Source organism: Tyto alba, unplaced genomic scaffold (genome assembly GCF_018691265.1).
Source record: "Tyto alba isolate M040663 unplaced genomic scaffold, T.alba_DEE_v4.0 Super-Scaffold_40, whole genome shotgun sequence".
In the NCBI taxonomy this organism is placed as follows: Eukaryota; Metazoa; Chordata; class Aves; order Strigiformes; family Tytonidae; genus Tyto; species Tyto alba.
In genome coordinates this window covers 12,737,339-12,759,900 of record NW_024881316.1, presented here as the reverse complement: position 1 = coordinate 12,759,900, position 22,562 = coordinate 12,737,339, and the positions used below count along the sequence as shown (strand labels likewise).

At 38.6% G+C, this 22,562-nt stretch overlaps 1 protein-coding gene across 13 annotated transcripts in view; it reads right to left on the bottom strand.

Annotated features, from left to right (window-relative positions):
- Positions 1-22,562, bottom strand: part of SNAP91 (synaptosome associated protein 91) — a 74,577-nt gene that overhangs the window by 22,431 nt on the left and 29,584 nt on the right. For 11 of the 13 annotated variants that reach the window (XM_042803124.1, XM_042803128.1, XM_042803126.1 and 8 more), the window contains exons 8-17: positions 22,163-22,269; positions 20,779-20,820; positions 16,517-16,587; positions 16,095-16,100; positions 15,108-15,135; positions 13,000-13,109; positions 11,708-11,808; positions 6,765-6,779; positions 6,450-6,620; positions 287-394 (exon numbers count right to left, since the gene is read on the bottom strand). In XM_042803124.1, coding sequence (XP_042659058.1) covers positions 287-394; positions 6,450-6,620; positions 6,765-6,779; positions 11,708-11,808; positions 13,000-13,109; positions 15,108-15,135; positions 16,095-16,100; positions 16,517-16,587; positions 20,779-20,820; positions 22,163-22,269 — 759 coding nt within the window. The remainder of the gene's footprint in view (positions 1-286; positions 395-6,449; positions 6,621-6,764; positions 6,780-11,707; positions 11,809-12,999; positions 13,110-15,107; positions 15,136-16,094; positions 16,101-16,516; positions 16,588-20,778; positions 20,821-22,162; positions 22,270-22,562) is intronic. The other 2 variants (XM_042803131.1, XM_042803135.1) reach the window with 1 other exon arrangement.

Below are 22,562 nucleotides of genomic sequence, written 5' to 3'. Positions count from 1 at the left end.
AAGACAGAAATATGACAAAAGAATAGCCAGTTTAGCAGGTTACTGCTTACAAAACTCAGCACTGACGGAACTGTTTATTAGCACTACCAAATAAGTACAAAGTAACTGGGACTTGGAAACAGGCAGTTTTATTAAGCATGCTCTTCAGTCTAAGGTTTGTTTTGACCAACTGCAAACACTATGAAAATTTCAGAAAAACACACTGCCATGTAGTTTAAACAAAAAAAAAAAAAAAAAACAACAAAAAACAGCAAAACAAGAGACTATCTAACGACATAAAACCCACCATTTCCTGAACATGCATCAAGAGCTGCTGCTACGGGGGTTGGGGTAGCTGGTGCTGCTGCCCCTTCAGCTGCTGCAGGGGCTTCCCCAGGAGAAGCTGCAAAGGCATCTTGGGTGCAGTTTAAGAACAGAAATTGAAAGGAAATAGGATAAAGAGAAGAAAAATATAGTAAAAGAACCAAGTTAAATTGCACAGGTAGATCCCCTTATACAACATGAATGTTGTTACTCTGACAGCAAGACAAGTCGTGCAGCACAAAACGCTTTGTCTCTCTCCCAACCCCACACAAGCAAGTTCTAGACAGGGCTTGAAGATGGAGCTTCTTGGGTTGCCCACAGGAAGTACAGTGATTGTAAAAGAAGGCATTATTCTCATTGTATAAGGGTTCAGAGCAGCATGCTCATATACTACCCAAAATTAACTAATTAAGAAAGAGCAGAGGTATGGCAGTAAGTTGGTGTTAATAAAGACATTAAAAACTTGCATGCTCAAAGCCCATTATATGTGATTAATCTGCAACTGTGAATTTACTTGTATAGTGCTTTGCAAGCTTAAGGACTGTTATGAATAACAATCCAATTATATATTGGCAGACATCTGCATCTACCACCTCTAGTTTTTGAGTCAAGTCAGTCATGCAACATCTGAGAAATTGAACTTACTTGTTTCTTAACAGTATTCCAATTGGATCTTTCTGAAGCCATAACCTAATGTATAGGTTATATTTACTCAGATTGCTTCTGACAGATCAAGAATATTCATCTTAACTACCGGCCAGCCATAGTTTGTCTTTCCTTCTTTCAAGATCACCTCTAGGCCAACCAGTCAAGTCAGGGAAAACAACTGTTTTATGGTTTTGGAACAACTTGTTCTTGAGTTTTGTTTCAACTTTTTTGTTTGCCACCTGATAAGTAGTATGTTTAAATTTCAAGCAATGAACATTTACAGCATTATCCCTAGGCTTAAACCACCACCTGTAGCTCTTAATTCCATGAAGTAGTCCTAATGGACAGTGCCATTTGGACTATCCTCATAGGCAAGCATTTTCTTCACAAAAAGGCCACACAATTAAGATTAAATACTTCAAGACGCTCACAAAGGTCATTTTTCTACTGCTATGAAGTTAGCAAGTTTAAAAAGAAAAAAAAAAAATCTGTTGGGGAATACTGCAATTGCACTGTCAAACTAGTATGGGGAAAAGCTTAACATGCTTTAACTTGAGTGTCAATTTTAAAATGAAAACAACCATTTTAAAAACAAGTTTGTGCCAGTTAATCTAAAAAGCTCAGAAGAACATGCATTGAAACTTCAACAGAAGAGATGAAAGCCAATTAGTCTTGTACAATAGAATTAAAATGAGTTAGTAGCAAAAAAAGGCCTGCTAATAAGCCATTTCAAATATAATTCTATTTTTCACATAACAGGGTTCAACAATAAAACTGGATGGCAGTTGTCCAAGTTAAAAAAACAAAACAAAACCAAAACCAAACATAATTAGTCAAACAACACAGTATGACATGTATGCCGGACACTGGCATACAACACGTAGAAGAAATTCAACACAGAACTGGACTGAAGAGTTTTGAATTGTACTGTGTGAGAATACGCTATGCATACAGTCACGTGTGTTGGGTTTTGCTCCACAGGGCCAGCTTTCAGATGGAAGGTCACCCTGGGCTCTTTCAAAACAGCACATTTCTGTCCACACAAGCTTGTAGGCCAACAATAAAGAAGCTGGTCAACACTACTTATGATTATTTCACAGCATGAAAGGATAGACTCTAGATTTCATCTAAAGTGATATTTCAAAATGCATAGTTAGTCACTAGTTCTGTGTTGGGACCCCTTCAGCCTCAGAGTAACAGCTGTTCCTGTTCCAGATGTAGACTACTGAAGTACCATGTGCAACAGCCATAGAAATTCGGGTGGGCACAAATTCCTTCCAGCCCAAAGATGGAAGGGAACAGTTAGCTTGGTACCAGCTTTATTATTTATTGCCACTTCTGAATAAGGTTGTTTCCAAGCATTATCATTTTCTTTAGCATCATACTTGGGTTAAATGGCAGGTGGGATAAACACCTAAGTTCACAAAGGAATCTAAAAAAAAAATGCTATGTTAAGAACTTTAAATATTAATTACCTGAAAAGTTCAAGAAACCTATATGAGCACAGAGACAAACCAACCTGAACAGGTGACCCTACAACTCAGTTCAAACCAAGGGTTTGTGGTCTGGTTTTTCTTTTTAAATTAGTGCTTATCAAGTTCTTTGAAGCCTTTCAAAATTCACCTGCATAGATGCCCTCTGCTAAAATCTAGCATGATATGTAGAAACGGATACAATTAAATACTGGATTTTTTTATCAGGTTGGGGTTTTTTTAAAGGACCATTTATTTTCTTCTTTGTTCTTCCATACTGGTGTAGTAACCCTACATTTGCATATCGAGCACTGTAAAATATTTTCTCCTTTTAAAGCAGTTCCCATATTTACTCAGTTTATGTCACTTCCTTACATTTGCACACCTTCTGCTTGAAAAGTGAATCTAGCTTTTGACTTCTAAACTCTAGTTGTACGTGATCCTCACTTGGGTTTATAGACAGCCTGGAAACTTAAAGAAACGTTGCTGAAACCTTTGCAAGTTCACACTGCATCTATTAGGAGTGATAGGGACATATTATGTACTGCGTTAACACTCAAATTGTTAAGTAAAGGTAGTTCTTATTGAAATGGTATGCACACAAGGGCATTTTTAAGTTCCAAAACACTGAAGTACTGCTTCAATACATCTTGCCTGCAGCAAAATAAGTGTTCCTGAAGAGTGATATGTTTAATTTCATAAATTCTGGCTTTATTTGATGCCATGGCATCAACACGTGACAAAAGTTACTCACACATGATGATACAGCTGACTTGTCATTTTATGTATTAAGCAAGATGTGAAAGAACCCTAAGGGATGTTACAAGTATAGGAAAAGTCACAGAACTGAAGTGTACAGGTGAAAAGAGTATTTTTCTGTTTCCATGCTTTCTTTCTCTTCAGTCACCTCTCATAACTTTGACATGGAGAGCCTGACCTGACTTAAGAAATATTCCACTATGGTCAGTGCTAGGGAAGAGTCAAGAATTATGGGATTTTTGTTGTTGTTGTTTGCTTTTTAAAATAAGTGCTAGTTTGCTATACCACCATGTTCCAGCATAAGGGACATTCATTAGTCTTTAAATGCTAAAAAGTCTTGATTATTTTGCCTTTAGTTTATTTAAAGGGAAAACCATAGTTCTGCCTGCTTACGATTCATGTCATACGAATGCCTAGTAACTGACATTTGTGCAGTGTCTGCCATGACTTGTTACTTGCACCACTTACAGCATAATCGCAACAGAGTGGAACTCAAGAGCACATTCCTAGTGTCCAAAAATATTGTGTCCAAATTCTATTATTGAGATACACGGCATTTCAGGATACTTGGTCTTTCTTCTACCTTTATATTTCTCCTTGTCAGGAATGATTCCAGCTGCACTTTGAAAACAGCCTCCTCTTGTTTATCTTAGAAATAAGATAAGGAATTCTTCAGGTTGGCCCAGGTAACTGAAAGCTCACCCATTAATCAGACTGAATTCTTTAAAAAAGCTGTGCTGGATCAATTCTGCATTTCTCATCTGCTTTCCAAGACCATCTTAGAGATGAAGACAAAATGCAGAGCTGCTTTTTCTCTTACAGACAAAGCCCGGTCCTGGGCAGCACGCAGGCTCCTATCAGCGAAAGTAACAGCGATATAGTGCAAGAGAGTAACAGTCAACAGACATTCCTGCAGTCTCCTCTTCTGCTTCTTCAATCATCTTGGCTGCCTTTTTCCTGCAACTTTCAGCTTCCTTTCCCTACCCAGCCACTCCCTCCCTGCACATTCTTTGCTCTGGGATCGCTGCTCCTGTACCTTCCCCTACCGCATCTCACTGCAAAGAACAGTGTAAAGCAATCAAGAACTGGCAAGCTGCAAAAAGTTAACGTGACCTTGAAGGCTGTATCTCTAGCAGACCTCGAAGGTCAAATAACTACTTGTTAAGTGTAAGCATGCCTAGCACCCCAAAAGCTAGAGAGCAACAGTGTCTGTCCAAAACCTACCACTTCTTGCACTGTACAGTGTTAAAGTAACAATGAATGTTAGTATGGGACATCACTTATGGCACCGGCTTCAGAAAAATCAAGGAACAAAACCCCCCCTGAGTAGAGAGATGGAAGTTCAATATGGACAGCAGGATCTTAAAAGGGTCTGGCCTGTGGGTGTCTGGAAGTCACTGCAAAAGTACCTTCGCTGCTGAGCGTGTTTAGAGATTTTTCTTCTTGAGAACTAGATGTTTTCTGCTATTGTAAATAATAAAACCTTGCTTTGTCCTGAAGTGTTCCAGGAAAAAGTCAGTATTCATCTAATATACAATCCACTGGAGATTTATAGTATTTGAGCAGCGAAATACATTTCCTTTAAAAGAAGAGATCAAGTCACAGAAGTCTGGATACTGCAAAAGTAAAATTCTTTCCACATTGGGGGATGAAGGCAGCTCCATTTAAGATGCGCCACCAAGTAATCTAATCAGTTAAATCTCTAGAAACTAAAAGCATCCAGCCCTCTGCCACTTCATAAACATGGAAGTAGACAGATGATTTGGTAGCAGCCATTTTTCCAAGCACAGAATAGTGGAAAATGCAGGGGGAAAAAAAAAAAAAAAAAAAAAAAAAAGAGAGAGAAGGGTATATCTTGCTGCTGTAATACTGGAAGAACAGGCAAGGGTAGGTGTTTTTCTAACCCTGTTGCAAGTTTATAGTGATTTCTAGCCATTTAACTATTGCTTAATTTTTTCAAGTCATAAATCTATGCTAAATTGATAACTCAATTTGAAAGTGCTGTATCCAAAAACTGGCTCAACCCCAATGTCTACACATCAGAAGTTTCACACACCATGCATCTGCAGGGGTGTTAATGAGCACAGGCCTTGGCTTCTGTAACAGGCTTCTGAGAATAACCAAGGTCAGACCCTCTTGCTCCTAGTGGTATCCAGAACCGTTGCCCGTGACTATTTTAAAATTGCTTCTGAACTACCTGATCCTGTGGCACTTAGACTATTATCCATCTTTGTAAAAGGAGGGGTTAAGTAGCATGTAGCAGTTGTACTCCTTTCTTTCAGCTTCTCAGCAGTTTTATTGGAGATACCATGGAGCTGTCTTGTTGAAGTTAGCCCTCAAAAAAATTTCTAACTGAGAAATTTCAGTCTTTAGGAAACACCTTTGTAGTCAAACTGTTTATGTACGAGACCTCTCCAGCACTCCTGTCACTAGAAGCGCTAGATAAACACATCCCACAGAGAACATACAGGAATTTAGTTTTGATAGCAAGTATGTTATTATAATTCCTGACATTCATTGTCATGCTGGAAGCATGCATCAGAGGAAGAGAAAACTAGAAAAATACAGTGGTCAGGTGATCTTTAACATGTTAATAGTTTGTAAATTGGAACATGTTTCCATTAACCTGAGTTGGTATAGCGTTGAAAAGAAATGGTAGTTTCTGACACTACAGTTTCCTGTACATTAGTTGTATAGTTTGCATTTAGTACAAGTTCATTGCCACTTTAATTTACTGTTAATGCTATGTGAAATAAAACACAGACTCTAGAATGCTGAAATATAGTAATTTCAGCTGGCTCAATACTATACGTACAGAAAGGATCCAAAAGAAACACAACACAGCTCAAGCACAACTTGTAATGAAGGCGCAGGAAGCTGCCATGTCCATCCTCTTCAACTATGAAAGCACAACTGCCTTTCCCAGAAATTGTAGTACAGTGCATAGTTACTGAATAATGTGGAAAGAATACCTGCTTACCCCAGTGTGGGCCTGAAAACTAATGTTCTTAGCTATTCAACCATAAGGTAATTAAGTCCTAAGTGTATACAATTTTCCATTTCCATATATATGCAGAGGAATCTATTAGCTAAAAGCACACCAAACAGGTAGTTGGACAGATTACATTTCCTGTTCCATCTAGTATCCAAAACACAGGAACCTCTGGTATAGTTGGTTAAATGTGAAGCTTTGTTCTAACAGCTGAACTCAGTATTTCTTTATCTACCTTATGAGCTGGCATAGAGCACTAGAGCAACCAAACTAACCTCCAAAGAGATCCACTTCAGCAGTGGCAGCAGTAATAGTTGTAGTTGTAGCACCAGCAGCTGAAGTAGTTGTAGTATCAGTAGGTGCAGTAGTAGTTGCACTAGGCTCTGGGGCAAATGGATCTGAAATCTGTGGCTCAGAGGTAACTCCAGAAAGTGCAGCCAGATTATCTGTATGCAATCACATAATAAAGATCAAACAGGAAAAGTAAGGGGAAGAGGAAGAGAGACCACAATCACTCAACGCCAGAAAGTTAGAGCTTTAATAAGGAGTCTTAACATTCAAAAGTCTTAGAAATCAAAAATATTACTCACCCTCTCCCAAGAGGTCTAGTGATTGCCCATTAAAATGACAGCAGAATAAAGAAACAGACCAATTAGTAAAACTGCCAACCTGAAGATGCTCATTAGCCATATGTTTATCCTCTAAGTGACATGTCTAGGTTAAACGTAATTTCTGCGCTTGATTTTCCAATATTCAGGAAGTTATTGTTACATGACAAAGCTCATTCTGTTTAATAGCTCTATTTGAAACAGAACCTGTACATAAATTTCACGTATTTGATGAGTTCCTTAATATCTAATCAGCAAGATCTTAATACACTGTTAGCATTTATCAGTTCTGTTTGATACGGTTGGTTTTCTTTTCTTAAACTGTAACAGAGAGAACCAAGTAGTGGCCTATAAGGGTTGACAGGAAGGTCTCCCACCTTTCAATACCCTGGGATAAAGCCAAGAACCACTTCTTTAGAAGCTTGACTCACCACTATACTAGTTTTCTCTTGCATTTAGCTTAGCAGTGTGAGAGTAAGACCAGAAGCATGTAGACTTCCTTGAAGTTCATGAACAGCTAACATCCCCCAAGAACACTGAAAATCTTAAATGCAAGTTCCTGGGCCTAACAGCACACAAATTTAAGACTTTCACCAAGTAAAAAACCCAGTGAACCCCAGTGCTCACATATGGGTACAGTAAACAGACATAACTAAAGCCTACTGAAAACAGTGAGCTATTAGCAGAGGATACTCAGATACCAAAGAGAATCTCAGGATAATTCTGCTTAGTTGCAAGTATTTTCTAGACCAAAGTAGTCTGAAAGCAGTCAAAAATCAATATTAGTCATTAAAAGTAGACAGAATTCAGCTTACTGTTCTGCCAAAGGGAGCTGCTGTGATCTACCCATTAGCTCTAGAAGCCTTCATAAAACTGGCACTAAAGCCAGGGTACTCAAGCAGAGAGCAGCTTGCAAATACAGTGTTAAGTTACTTCAGGATACAGTCAAAGGCATCCCAACTGCCCCAACTGTATTCTGAGAGGCAGACAGGTTGTGGTTCCTGTACTTGAGACAAGCGTTTAACAAAAAAGAAAAAAAAATTTAAAAAATAGTTGAGCAGCTCCTCTTTGTAAGCTTTTCCTGCATTTGTGATACAGCAAGCACACTATGCAGGAACAACCACCTCTGTTAACATTTGCTATGAGGAGTATGAATGATTGACAACATAAGCAGGCTGGCTCTGTTCCAACTTCGGTTCCTTAGTCAACTGTTTCTGGAAGCCAATGAAGCATCTTTAATGACAGACTTTCCTACACAAAAACAGCTATAAGCTATAAAAACCTGTGAAAACTAACCAGGTTGGCCTATTACATTTTTATACTACTGTTAGAATAGTCTGAGCTCAACAACTACTTATTTACTAAAGAGTAGCTCAGTGCTGCTCCTAGATTCATTGTACATGTAACAGGGTCATGGGTTCATCTGATCCACACTGAACAGCAAGCACAGAGTCCAAATGCTTTACTATGGGTCAGTATGTAGGAAGCAAAATGCTTTGAGCAAGCACAGCTCAAGCTTCACAAGTTTACTACACTTGTTAAAAAGGCACCAATAAACCACATCAGTATTTTTGTAATTGATTCCTTGGGAGAGCTCTACTTGAGACTGACTGTACAAGCTGAAGTAAGTCAAAATACCATTCTGAAAGAGCGTAACAGTATATTAAAAATGCAGCACTCTGGTATCTCATTACCGCATACCAGGTGGATGTCTCACAGCCAGACTTCAAATAAGCAACTGTTGGCAAACTTTTATATATTTTTGTTATCCATTTATGTTATAGACCACAATACTGTGAAATTACAATTATCCAGCATGGCAATCTACACTTAGTTTTAATATGGGAAAGATTAAAACCAATGCTTTATGGTATAGTAATATTAAAGTCACAATACTAATAGCAAATCCATGTTCTAAGGCACACTGCGAGGTAGTTCAGAACAGAAACTCAAGTAAACTTGCTTTTATCAGATCTCACAAGGATGCTGAATTTGACTTAGTGTATTGCTGGTAATACTACAGCCTGGCTTGCATGGCAAATGCCTATCTACTCACCTTGCAGTATGTTGCAGGCAACTTATTACCCTACCTTGATCATCTTCCATTAGTACAAAAGTGTAGATTTTCACAGGTTGTAGTATTTCATTTGCTAGATAACTTATGTTGTATTCAGAAATATACCAGGCATACAACAAAATATAGTGTACTGTATGTACTACTAAATATATAGTGTATTATACCGAATATAGAGCATATGCCAGAATACACAGAATCTACACTGCCAGGGAGAGTGCGATAGCAAGATTGCTTGTTGGTGACGTATTCCTGAGTTTTATGTAACATTTAAAGTGCCAGTTTGATGCTGCATCTTAAAGTATTTGATATTCACATTTTCCTAGCTATTCTGAACTGCAGCAGCTCTTCCAGCTTCCTCCCCCTAGTACTTCTTTCGCATGAGTTCCCATGTTAACTTACTGTGGGTCAGAAGAGTTTTGCAGATGAGGAGGAAGCTTAAGTAGCAGAGAAGTACTGTTATACATCCTCCCAAAAGGCCTGAGTAGAAGGAAGGTCATCTTGTCCAGCCTCCTGCTCAGAACATTATGTCCAACACGAGATCAGGGCAGTTATGGCTTTGTCTAGTTAGGTATTGAAAAATCTCCAGGAATGGAGAGTCCACTAGCTCACATCAGGGATCTGCTCCAGTACTGCCCTACCCTCCAAGTGCAATAATTTTTTCCTCATGTTCAAACAACCTCTGAAGCCGCAATCTGTTGCTATTACCCTTCATTATAATCAAATATCATTTCCAAGAAAATGTTGGCTTTGCTCTGTAACTCCCCTTCAAATAGTTGTAAGCCACTATTAAGAGTTCCCCTTTACCCTCCTCTTTGCCAGATGACAGAGGCCCAGCTCCCTCAATCTCTTTCCACAGAGATGTGCTCTAGATCCCTCGAGTCCTGGTAGCCTGGTAGCCTTTGCTAACACCCTTTCCCTTTAAACAGGAAAGCCCAGAACTGGATTCCTGATGTGGCCTCATCTGCACTGATTAGAAAGCTCTGTAGTACCTATGAGACCGTACAATTTATAATGACTACTGGCTTAATCCTGCAAATTTAGTTTAAATAAGTAAATAAAAAACAACTAACCCTTAACACCAGCTCAAAGGATTTCTCATTATCAGATGAAATATTAATAGAAATTCCAGTATTTTCACAACAAAGAAATTCCAGTTCTCAATTTATGCATGTCTGACATGGTGTTTGGCAATTATTTAAAAGAGTAAAAAAAAACAACCAAAAAAAAAAAAAAAAACAGAAAAAAAATATCAAAATGCCAGTGCAGTAACAGGTCATCATACCTGGACTCCTGCCAGCAGTAAAGCAGACAAACTTGAAGCTTACCAAGTTAGCAAAATGTTATTCTGAAAGATAAGACTGAAGTATACTTGATGAGGTTAGCAATAATCCTGGCCAAACGAAAAAAGTTAGCTGCCTTTTTCTGTTGTGGAGTAAGAGGACTAGGTGCATTACTAGTCAATTTTAAAGTTTTCAGTAATTCGGAAGAATAAAACCACTTAAGTTCTAAACTACAAGTGCTTTGTACAAATGAAAAAAAGGAAAAAAAAAAAAACTAAATAAATCAGCTTTCAACTGCAGTGCAAATCAATATTTTACACTATTAATGGCTCTTTACTCTGCATAAATGACCAACTGCTTGAAAAAGTTAGCTGAGGGGCCTGAGCAATTTTGAACATCTTGAAAGCTTGTGTTCCCATGCCTGGCAATGACAAAGCAAGACAAATAGAGTGCAATCAAAAATTGCGGAATAATTAGTCCCAAGCATCCTAAAACAGATGATGCTTTGGTCTTGCTTTCTGGGTGAGATTACATTTCAGTTAATAAGACTGACACTTCTGCAAAATAATATATTAAATTCAACAGATTAAATTGGAATATGAAAAACATGGTCTACATGACAACCATAGCTATCCTCTCATAATGAAGTGGCTGAGATATAATGTCAGCTTTAATGAACGAAAGCTAAGAACACAAATAGGGAATGCAGAAGCCACTAGTACCAAGTATTAGTATTCATAGCAGAGTCAGCATGACTCAGTGCAGCATTCCTGCCATGAGAGGGCTGATGAGTTCATTAAGCTGCCACACAAGATCTCTTAAGATTACACCACAGTGGGTTTACAACTATGTAAGTTAAATCACATTTACTGGCCTAATTCCTTGTCTTCACAGGACATGAGTGAACACAGCCTACATTTATTGCTGTCCCCTTCAGACCACCAGCTGCTAGTGCTGCCTGGAACAACAGGCTCAGTTCACCAGAGAGCTCAGATTTCAGAGAGCTGGTTAGGTATCCCTACTCGAAAGCAGTTAGTCCTCTTCTTCTGTTTTCATATTATTATTCTAAGCAGACAAGGAAGACTTTAATGTAATATGTTAAGGGTTGTCAGAGGCAATCACACTTGTAACAGAACTGATTCACTTGTTTTAAAAGATGTTTTTGATCCTACCCCTAATGACCTGTGGGCTCTGCTTTATGAAAAGAACAGTTGATTTCTGCCCTCACCTTGCCAATAAGCACATGAGCGGTTCTAGTTCTTCTGTTTTAAAGTGTTTACCATACCTGTTCACCTTCAGCCATCCCCTTCCTGCTCACTTTTAGTCACATAATCCTGGCTCCCCCCCAGCTTTGCAGTCAGGCCCTTATAAGCAGCTTATACTATTATGCGTATCCCTGGAAAAAGGAGCAGCCTTGTGCTGCGAAGGGATGCCTGACTGTCAGGTCAGCAGAAACCTGGGAGTGAACTGGAACATCCTGTGCTAGCAGTGAAAGAGCCAGGTTTCAGTTCAGCCAGGCAGGAAGATGAAGACTGCAAGAAGAGATGCTGACAGTGAGGTTTCTCTACCTCCCCATGAAGTTGCTCCAGCAGGGGCTGCTGGAGCCACCTGTCCAGTCGCAGCAAAATCTGGCTGAAGATCCAGAAGGTCACTGGATGGTTTGGAAGAGCTGTGAAGGAAAGGAAGAGAGGTATTAAATACTGGAGGAATTTGTCCATTTTAATCAAGTTAAAGAAATTCAAAAATCATGACCGGATTGTAGGAATTACCCTTAGTTTGGATGACTGATGAAACCATTGAGAGAGACATTTTTTTCAGGCCTTAGGATCAGAGCAGTGGCCATAAACACCTCTATTGCAGTAAGCGCCAAGAATACATTACACTCCAGGATGGGACCTTAGCTTTAATTACTTGATAATGACATTGTACCAGATCTATGAGACTTTTACAGTCCTAAAAAAAAAAAAACAAGCAAACAAACCAAACAAACAAACAACCCCCCCCCCAAAAAAAAAACAAAAAACAAACAAACAAAAAAAACCAGGTGGTCCCTAAGGACAGAGCAAACAACTGCTGCAACTGAAAACAGCTCCGTTCTACTTTAGTATTTCATTGTGCCATGTCAGAAAGCAAGAAACACGCATTTCCAGGCGATAAATAGGCATTAGAAGAGAGTTGGTAAAACTCCCGTAGCTTAAGCCAGCCAGATACTTACTTAGGAAACAAAGTCTAGTTCATTTAGAACATTTAAATAATAAACAATAGAAGCTCTTTCTTCAGTGAAATACTTATCTGACATATAACTGAGATTAGTCACGTCTTCGGACTTTTGGTGCAAGCTTAGAGCTTTTACATGCCTAAAGTTCCTTCATTTCTCCTCATTACAACTGAGCAACAGTGGTTTGTTCTGGTTTTGACTTGAAAGCAAGATTCAGATTTCCTCATTGATCAAATGTTTATTTTTTATTTTAACCTCCAGAAGTTTGTTATTTTTGTGCTTCATTAGCCAATTTGAACAGCAAGAAAAAGGAATCTTAATTCAGCAGTTTTAGAAACAGAATACTGAAAGTCAAAGACTAGATTTGCACATTACTTCAATCTATTCAATTAAAAGTTTATGTTGGGAATGGTACATCACCACTACTACACTGAAAGCAAATTAGAGTAGCCACAATTGGTTCTTTTTTTTTTTTTTGTTAGAGCTCATTTATGATCTATACTGGTAGAATAACGTAGCCCATCTAATACTGCTGTACACCACCTGTAAAATAAGCAAAATCTTGCAGGCAAGCCTCCTGTTACAAGTGTGACTTGGGCATCTTCTTCAAGCTCAGTAACTCAAATATGCTTTTTAACTTACCTGACTGGAGCAGCTGTAGAAGAAGTTGCAAAAAGATCAACTGGAGGAGATGTATCAATAGTTTTCGCTGGAGTAGAACTAGGAGATGTAACAGTTGTGGCTGGAGAAGACTGGAGAAATATTTTAAATATACATTCAATATACCAGCATTTCTCCACAAAAAAACTCATGCACAGATTCACATACTTTAAAAATCCAATTGTGACATCAGGTCGTCTTATTGTGAGCTGTTCCCCTCTTTGAAAGGATTTAAGGAAGACTGGGCTAAGTTTTCTGGGGGTGGTGGAGTTGAGAAACTCCAAGATGACTCCACCTAGTCTGGCTCAAGAGGAAATGCCTGTTGCATGCATTCAGAGCACCTGCAGACACCAGCAGCCAGCCTCATATGAGCTTTAGTCCCTTGGGTTCAAGACTCACCCAACATCTAGGCAAATAACTCAGATCTGTGATCCAGAGTTGCCTTACCTGCTTTTTAAAATCCCAGTTAGGGTAACTAACAGTTCCTATGTGTTAAAGGATTCTCAGCAAGTTCCAAGAAAATAGTTTGCTCCCCAACAAACTCCCTCCTCTCAGTTTTAAGACCATCTGGAAAAGGGGATGGAGCAAAGTATTTTTGTGGGTTTGTTTCTACATGTCAGACCCTTCACTTTGTCCACAGAATGAAGTATCTGTTCATCCACAGCAGAACCTTAGTGCTCTAATCATAGAAATGGTAGAAAATAAATGGTTAGAAACCAAGTTAAAAGTGCGTATATAAACAATCAGACTGAAGAGAGTTTAAAGAGCCATCAACAGTGCTAATGGTTAAGTCCTTGAGAAGATATAAGGGACAGCTTAGACTATGATTTTGCTTCATTAGCTCCTCCAGTTCTGGATAAAGATACCTTAAGAATGGCAAGGACAGACACACAGGAGAGTATATTGCAACTCCTTTGTGCACTTAAAGAATCAAGTTACCTTGAAGAGTGTCAGTTTAATTCTGAAAGATACTACGAGCTTTATTACAGCATCTCACATGCTAGAGAGATCCTCTGCCTAAGGAACAAAACCAAGTCCTATGTTTAGTACTGTTTGCCATTCTCATCACTTCCAAGAAAGAAAAAGTATTGCAAATTTGAAGTGATTTTTTTCTGCATTCTGATATTTCCCTTCCACCATCACAACTCTAGCAGAAGATGGATATAAGCTTTCTAGACTCTCCTCAAGGCTTTACTAAGGTTTGAGACTAGAATGGTCCAAATACTTCATGCAGATCAGGGAAGAGGCGGTTACTTCAAGTTGTAAGAACACTGTCTGAGGCATCATGTAGTTCTCACCAACTGCTACAGTACTAAACAAGAGAGGGTTTTTTTTAAAAACGGGTTTTTGGAAAGAAATTTAAGAGCTTTCACTAGAATCAACCACTGAACTGCCTCCCGCAGATTCTGAAGTTTTCATTGAGTTTTTTGGGCACAACATCCATTATTAGCACAGAACTATGGCACCTGGCAATGCTTCAGGGATGCCAGGAACTACTATTACTAACACCATAAAGCTCATTAGTTTATCTGACACTCAAATCAAGACAGTTTCACTAGCAACTCTTGCTTTAAATTACAGTGAGCAGTCTCGCTAATTAAGGTCAATTCTGAAACTAGGTATACTGCATGAAAGTTTTCTTCCTGGCTTTTCTCATGAATGCGGTTTTAAAAGAGTCAGAGCTTTCTCCTAAAAAGCTGCAAATGGACTGAAGAATTTGGAGGAGAAACACTATGGAAGAAATTTTTCGCTGACATGAGGATTGGGGGGGCGGTGGGAAAGAGAAGTTGAGATAAAAATATGTGTATCTTTTTTGCTTTCACAAAGCGTGACTATCAAATCCTGGCAAAGCTGCTTAGCATCCTGCACTGGTATAAGCACTATAGTCCTTCAGATCAGTGAAGTGCTTTTATGAGGCCATTATTTACAAGGCCATTAAAAGACGCAATTTTGTCAATTAGGCAGGGCCTAGGTGACAAAGTCTAAAAAGCAGATTAGGAGATGGAAATTTAACTCTTTATGACCTTAAGATGTTCTAAAACGTATCACCTGAACAAGAATTAACTAGTACAGCAATAGGCAGTATTTACCTTGCTCAGAGGAGAAGGAGCCCCAGATCTAGGAAAAAAAAAAAGGGGGGTTTCAGATAAGTACATTTTTGGAAACTATGTTTCAGGACATCAGAACTCCTGCAAAAAGACCAAAAACTAAGCATGACAGCTTTCTGAAGATCTCGACTGTAATGTCCTACCCATTTCTCAAACTTCCATGTGCCACATTAGACAAAGAATGAAAATTTTTCCTTCAAGTCTTAAATTAATCTTTTAAGCTAATTGGTATCACAGGATTATTCTGCCTTTTAAATAAGCTCTACTAAATGGAGGGAGGGCATAGATGCATGCAAATGTCTTGCTTTTGGGCCTACAGAAGCCAGTAGGAAAGAGTTACTCGGGCAAGATGTCAACATAGTGTAAAATCATGCAACAGCAGCAAAACAACACCAATGTGGCAGCAGTTATTTAACACAAGTCTTATGAGGATGTGTCAGTAAATTTTCAAAGTCTACTGTTCTTTTAAAGAAAGTCAGAGTTACTTTGAAAAAATGGTATTTAAAAGCATGGAAACAGTTAGTCGGAAAGTCCAAGCTGAAAGTTCTCCCACATGCAAGAAAATCCCACTAAAACTAATGGACAGAGCCTTAATCGTAAGTTAAAATGTATGTCAGTGCATTTGTTTACTTTCATCATTATCAGATATGAAAATAATGCTACATATTTTTAGAGCTGCTTTGATCTAAGAGATGAAAAGAAGAGTCGAAGTTAAAACTGCACCGGTATCAAACTAGCATCCATGCTACAAGTTACTTGAATTGGTTAAGTTCTGGGAGCTGTAGAACTGCTTAGAAGATCTGGAGCTATGACAAAAATGACCAAAAATAACTTAATGACTATATACAAAAGCAAGTAACAGTTTAGGTACAATTTAAAGAAGAAATCTATTTCTAAGTGTTCAAGCCATCTTAAAAACCATACATATCACTTGCATGCAGACATGGTTATATAAACATACGGACTTACCCTTCGCTAAATTGTAAGGAAAGCAACAGTGAAAGAGAAAACACAGGTTTAGCTTAATAATTCCTAGACTTTGTCATGACAAGTATCTAGTAAGAAGATGCAAAGCCATTAGAAAATAAATTTTGATGATAAAAGCCTCAGCAGCAGGGAAAAAACAGTTCCTTCTAGGAGTTTTCCATAGTTAATTTTACTTCATTTTGGAAAATGCCTAGCTGTTCGGTGTGTTGTTTCCCCCCATCCCCCAGTAAGAAAAAACAGTTGCCATTAAGATGACTTTCTAAGGGAAAAGAAAAGTCTAGTCTTACCACAGCTTAGCTTCCAGCTAAGTGACAAAAGGAGCTTGGGGGAGGCAAACCTAAACATCAACTAGTCTCACATTGTTACTATTATGCCTCAGTATATGGTACAACATCTATACCTACTTGTTGCCAGGTTTTTTTCCTTCCAGTGAGTTTAGATGTTGCTCAAGGGTCTCCATGAGACTGCTAGGAGCCTTGAAAGCAAAGAGAAAGATACACTACTAAACACACTGCATTGACCTAACAATACTTTGAAATCCAGCACCAACTTCCCTGAAGTCCGCCATGTGCATGCTCATGCTGTTATTTTATTTACACCACTGTGAAAATAGTGGATTTCCATGCTAGAAGTACTGAGGGAAAGACAGCTTTTCAAAGATAATACTGTGTCCAAATTTGCAGAGAGAAAACATTTATCTCTACTAAACAGTACCTGAAGCCTAAATCCAGGATGTGCCGCTCATCATGCTTTGAGTCAGTGTTAAACATTGACAACAGCACAGGCATCCACAGGGTTAATTTTAAGAGTAATAGGTTCAAGGTCATCCTTTCAGTTTTGCTTTTAGTCAGACCTCCAACACCTCTTCCATGACCAGAGGGTTAGATAGTATTTGCAGTCTAAACAAAAGCTAAGTCCTTTCCAATGCCCCCAAAACCAGCTACGTTTGGTTCAAGATTCCAACACCACAAAACTTTATAGCTGTTTCTTCTCAAAACGGTAGCCAGGTGCAGGTTACTGAACCCAGTAATCTTTCCAGATTTTGCTATTTTAGGCATCTACGGAAACTAAACTTTTTCAAGCCTCCCTGACCTCTGGTTTTATTTTAAGCAACCTTTCTGTGGTCAGGCAATACCCCCAGGCATGCACTTGCTGTTACAATGGTTGATAGGAAAAGTAGTAGTGAATGCAAAGAACAGTGTGCTTAGCTACTCTGGTATACAAATAGAATCCAGTTAAGTAGACCCCTATAAGATCAACAAGCAAGAAGGAAACCCTTGAGAGATACAGGAACATATAATAGTCAAGTATTTCATCAGGGTTACCGGTTCATCAGTGGTACAGTCTTTAAACGGGGAATTCTCTTTATCAGTCTCTTTCAAATCAACCACAATTCCTGACAGCAATACCTATGGTATTTTTCATAAATAATGTCTTTAATTTCAGGGTATACATATGCATCAAAAAAGTCAGTTTGCGATGCTTGAAAACGGACTATCCACTGCTCCTATGTACAGTATGCTGAAAAACAGCTGGCTGGCTAAACCAGATGTTTCAGGATGCTTAGTTCCTGTTAGTACCAATGCACTGCTAAGTGTACGTAATATAGTGTTTGCATATTAATTCTGGCATTAGAACTGAGCAGTAAGGTAACTTAACACATACAGAAATTTAAAATGCTCAAAAAATCCTTAAATGATGGCTTAAGTTAAATATATCCCACATACATATGCAATGCAGAAACATCTTAACCACTGCTGCTTTTATAGGCAAATTTATTAATTTTCAACTAATTTGAGCACAAGAAAGAATTTGGTTAAACACAAGTGACTTAGTTATAAAAATTCTCCAGCAGCAAGAAAAAGACGAGCAAAGGCTGTCATAAAATATAGACTTCTGTGTATTCTACATATTCAAAAATACTACTGCGTAAGATAGAAGTTGTGCCTACTTCAACATGTAAGCAGAAAGCTATGTGTCAAAAAAAAAATCCATGATTTCCTGTTACCAGTTACTTCTACACACTTTAAATAGCTTTCTAATGTATTATTCAAAGGTTTTTAAAAGCCAACAAGGTAATATGAAACTCATCTACCAAACAGAATTCATAGAGGAAGCCTCAGAAAACTTCTACCTAGATAAAACAATTTAGAAATTATATGTTGTCTGGTATCCAATTTGCAAGACTGAACATTGTTTAATTTTTTAGATACTACTTCAACATTATACTAACCTATCAGTCAGCATCATGGTAGAACCTTAGATGTGGGTTCCCCACTAGCTATTTGGGGCAAAAGTGCCATACTTTAAGAATTGCCAATGAATAAAAATGAGCCAAGCCCTTTAGCTGCCAAGATGCCTCCTCAGCCTCCAAAACTTTGCAGCCGAACTCGAAAGTCCAAAGTTGACAGCTATCAGCTTGTTACTCAGTACTGTGATCACTTGTTTGGATCTACAGAGTGCGTACACACATCAGGTATCAACAGAACCAGCTTCTTGATGAATACTACTGACTATTGACATGGCTTGCTTTAAGAATTCAGGTATGCCATTAATATTATATATAATTGTATATTATTTATTAGCTGAAATTCAGTTTTATTATTCACCTTTTATTTATTTCTCACTGAAATACACTGCTTAGGCCCTATACACAATCTATAGCATGTTGCAGATTAGCCTGAGTGAGTACCAAGCAGTCTTTGGCAGAATACAGCTATGACGGACTACTTGAAAAGACCACTGAAGTGATCAGGCAGTTGGACTAGATGATCATTGTAGATCCCTTCCTTCCAAAGGAATTATTCAGTTCTGTTTTAAAGTGTTGGTCCATGAGGTGCAAGGGACCCTCCAGTAGCAGTAACTAAGGTGCCGCTGAGCAAGTGCGGCACTGACTGATGATGCAGAACAGGGATTGTGCAGTCCCAGCAGGAAGCCTTTCCAACAGGCTGACACAACACAAGCAGAAGCAGATAAAAGTGTTACAGGAATTTATAAAGCATATTTCACTAACTGAGCTTAGGGTGAGTTATTCTGGTTCAAGGGCTTAGTTTCATGACTGAGTGGACCTTGTTAAAAAAGAGCCCCTGAGGTGCAGAGTTAGATGAACATACTACTTCAGCTATTTCAGAATTGGGTTTGGTATTCCACATGCTGCTAGAAGTCTAAGCTTTCCTCTGCTGAAAGAGTGGCCAGACTTCATAGCCCCGTAGCATCTGAAACCCAAAACGATTAAAACACTCTACCTTCTCATCATGTCTCACTTTCAGAATTTTTAACTGGCTTTTGAACCAAGAGAACCACTATTCTGATGCCGATTTAAACCAGGCTTTCAAGAGGCTTTCAAAACTACACATTCATAGGTTATGAACACTTAGGATTTACAACTATTAAGCAGTTTGGGCTGCTCTTCCATTCCAATTTTACTGGCACCAAAACTGCCACAAGTGAACTCTTTGTCATGGATCTCTTCCTCCAAGTAAATATCCTCCTCATATTAAATACGAAGCCAGGCACTCAGGCCAATTTTCAAGTGATATTGAAAATGGACCAGCACAATAGAATTTAAGCAGCTACAGCATAAGTGAATTTTGATATTAAAAGTTTTGATGCACACTGACAGAGAAGTTTAGCAATCAAATCACTTCTGCATTTAAACTTCAAGTTCACTATACCTAAACCAAGACAGTAGTGCTAGTGCTGCTCTGAATTTCATCTCTGGACCAAGACTGTGTCAGGAAGAGATTATGAAGCAAGTCACACCACAATTGCTATGCAGTCTGTTGTCAAAAATGAACTTGAGCAACAAGCTGCAAAAATCTGTCCTTTAGCAAAGGAAGAGCAAAACAGCCTACCCTTCAACTACAGGTCGGATGTCATCATGAAAGACATTATTTTAGTTATATCAGTCTTCAAAAATAGCCTTGGGCAGTTCTTAGCTGCAAGTTGGGAGGGCTTTAAAACGTTAGGAGGTATGACTTCCTACCAACATTTACATTCCTGATGTGCTTCTTAATTACAGAACATTTAGTTATTACACAGACCCAAAAAGACTACAAGAGCAGCTGTTGTGGGTTAAACCCAGCCGACAGCCAAACACCATGCAGCTGCTCGCTCACCCTCCCCTGGCCCTGGGGATGGGAGAGAGAATTGGAGGGGTAACTATGAAGAGACTCATAGATTGAGATAAAAAAACTGTTTAATGATTTAAATAAAATAATAGCAACAACAGAAAATACAAACGAGTATATGCACAACATGATTGCTAACCACCTGCTGACCAATGCCCAGCCTGTTCCTAGCTAGCAATCCCAGAGAAGAGAAAATCCCAAAATTGTAATCCTCAATCCTGGAAAAAGAGAGTGAGCTTCCCAGCCCAACCTCATCTATATACCGAGTATGACACTGTATGATATGGAATATTCCATTGGCCAATTTGAGTCTGTTACTTTGGCTGTGCTCCCTCCCAGCTTCTCGTGCACCTGCACGCTAACAGGACATTGGAAGTTGAAACACCCTTGACTTCTCAGCAACAACTAAAAACTTCATTATATTATCAACATTCTTCCCATACCAAATTCCATAATGAATCCAAAACACAGCACTACTCTAGCTACTAAGAAGAAAACTTAGCTCTATCCCAGCAGAAACCAGGACAGAAACTTACCTGCGTAAGATCAGGGATATCGCCTTTGTCAATTCCAACTTGCTGTGGACACAAAAGAGGTAAAATGTAAGTCCATTATTCCACTGCAGCAGGCACTTTCAACTAGAACTGTGGCACATGCTTCAACCTATAATACACTGTATCTTTAGAAAAAGACTACAGTTAGCAAGCGCAGATGCCCATCTTTCCAGTAGTTACCCTCAACCACCTGCAGCAGTCTTTTTTTTTTTTTTCTGTCTGACAAAGTAAATATCCATTTAAAAATCAGGAAAAAAAATAGGGAGTTTGAATCCACCCAGGTAAAGTTCATACTCCATACTACAAGTCAGGCAGGGCTTTCTGGTCATACACTGTTGCCTCAGAAGCCAGCATTAGTGAACTGCCAAACACATACTATCCAGATACCTGATTATCCTAATTAAGTTATCTAAAATTCAGCCAGTGAGCAAATCCTAGAAGACATCGCTTAAAAAATGCTAAACTTCAAGTCACTTTGTTGTTCTGCTCTTTTCTCCTAGCATTTCAGATACAGCAAGATGAAGTCTACATCTGCAATCTTCTATTAGTTGTCCTGTTGCTTCACTATGGCTCTTCAAAGGTGGTTTAGTTTTTCCAGAAGAACAAGCTCCACTGAACCTAGTAATCCTGAAGCATAGTTACTACAAATCCTGTCCTGCAAAGATGATCAATAGGTGTCTAAAGTACTTCACTCCCTCAAGTTCAACATCTGTGTCAGACATTACATGCCATTTGGGAGCCTAGCAGGCTCCTTCATAAATAGTTAAGTAAATTACCAAAGAAACTAACTTTATTCAGCTCATTACTGCTGTCCATTATAATGAAGCATGAAACATGGAAAATGTGTGTCTTGTGCCAAGGAGCCAACTACCACAAATGAGAGCCCAGCAAATGAGTTAATTAACCATGTAATATGTCTATTATCCACGTAAGAGAGTGATGACAAGGATCAAGACCAGGAAAATCTCACATTCCAGTTAACTTGTAGTTGGCTGCAAAGACTTAAAAAGCAGACTTATAACATCATTATGCGCTTATTCCTAATTGCCGTATATTCCTCTAATGTTCAACCCTGTCCTAGAAGCATGCATTTATTACAGTGTTTCCAAGAAATATTGATATGGTTGAAGTCACGTCACGTTACATTACCAGAAAAGTTGAGGCTGGCTGCACAGCAGACACATGGGGAAGTCCTAAGCAGGGCTTAACTACTTCAAGAGCCAAACAAGCAGATCGAGGAACTTCTATACTGCCTCACACTTATACACAGTGAGTCAGACGCTTAACAAGTGCAATTAAAATATCAGTGCTAAAAAGTTCACAAAATACTTAAGTGCCAGACTCCAGATGAATAGTAGTCACTTACCTCCGCAACTTTAAGAAACTCTGATACTCTGGTCATTCGAGTAAGAAATCGTTTGTAGATTTCAAGAGCATCTTTACATTGTCCTTTTTTCATTTCAAAAAATTTCTCTAGAGAAATAATTTGGCAAATTTCAGTTAAGATATCTTGCATTAGGTCTGCATTCATCAGCAATTCTAGTTTTCAGGAAAATCATGTTTCAAGAATATTGCACTATGTCAACATTTTTCTACATGGATGCTAACCTAGTGGCATTCCTAGTTCTCAGTAGAATTTAGAAGTTGGGCTTGCTGAGCTGCTAGGAAATTATATAGTCCAGAAAATTGCACCCAACCAGTCACAGCATTGTGTGTGATGTAAACCAGGTTTTTAAAGATAAAAAGTAAGCAGGTGAAGTAGCTCC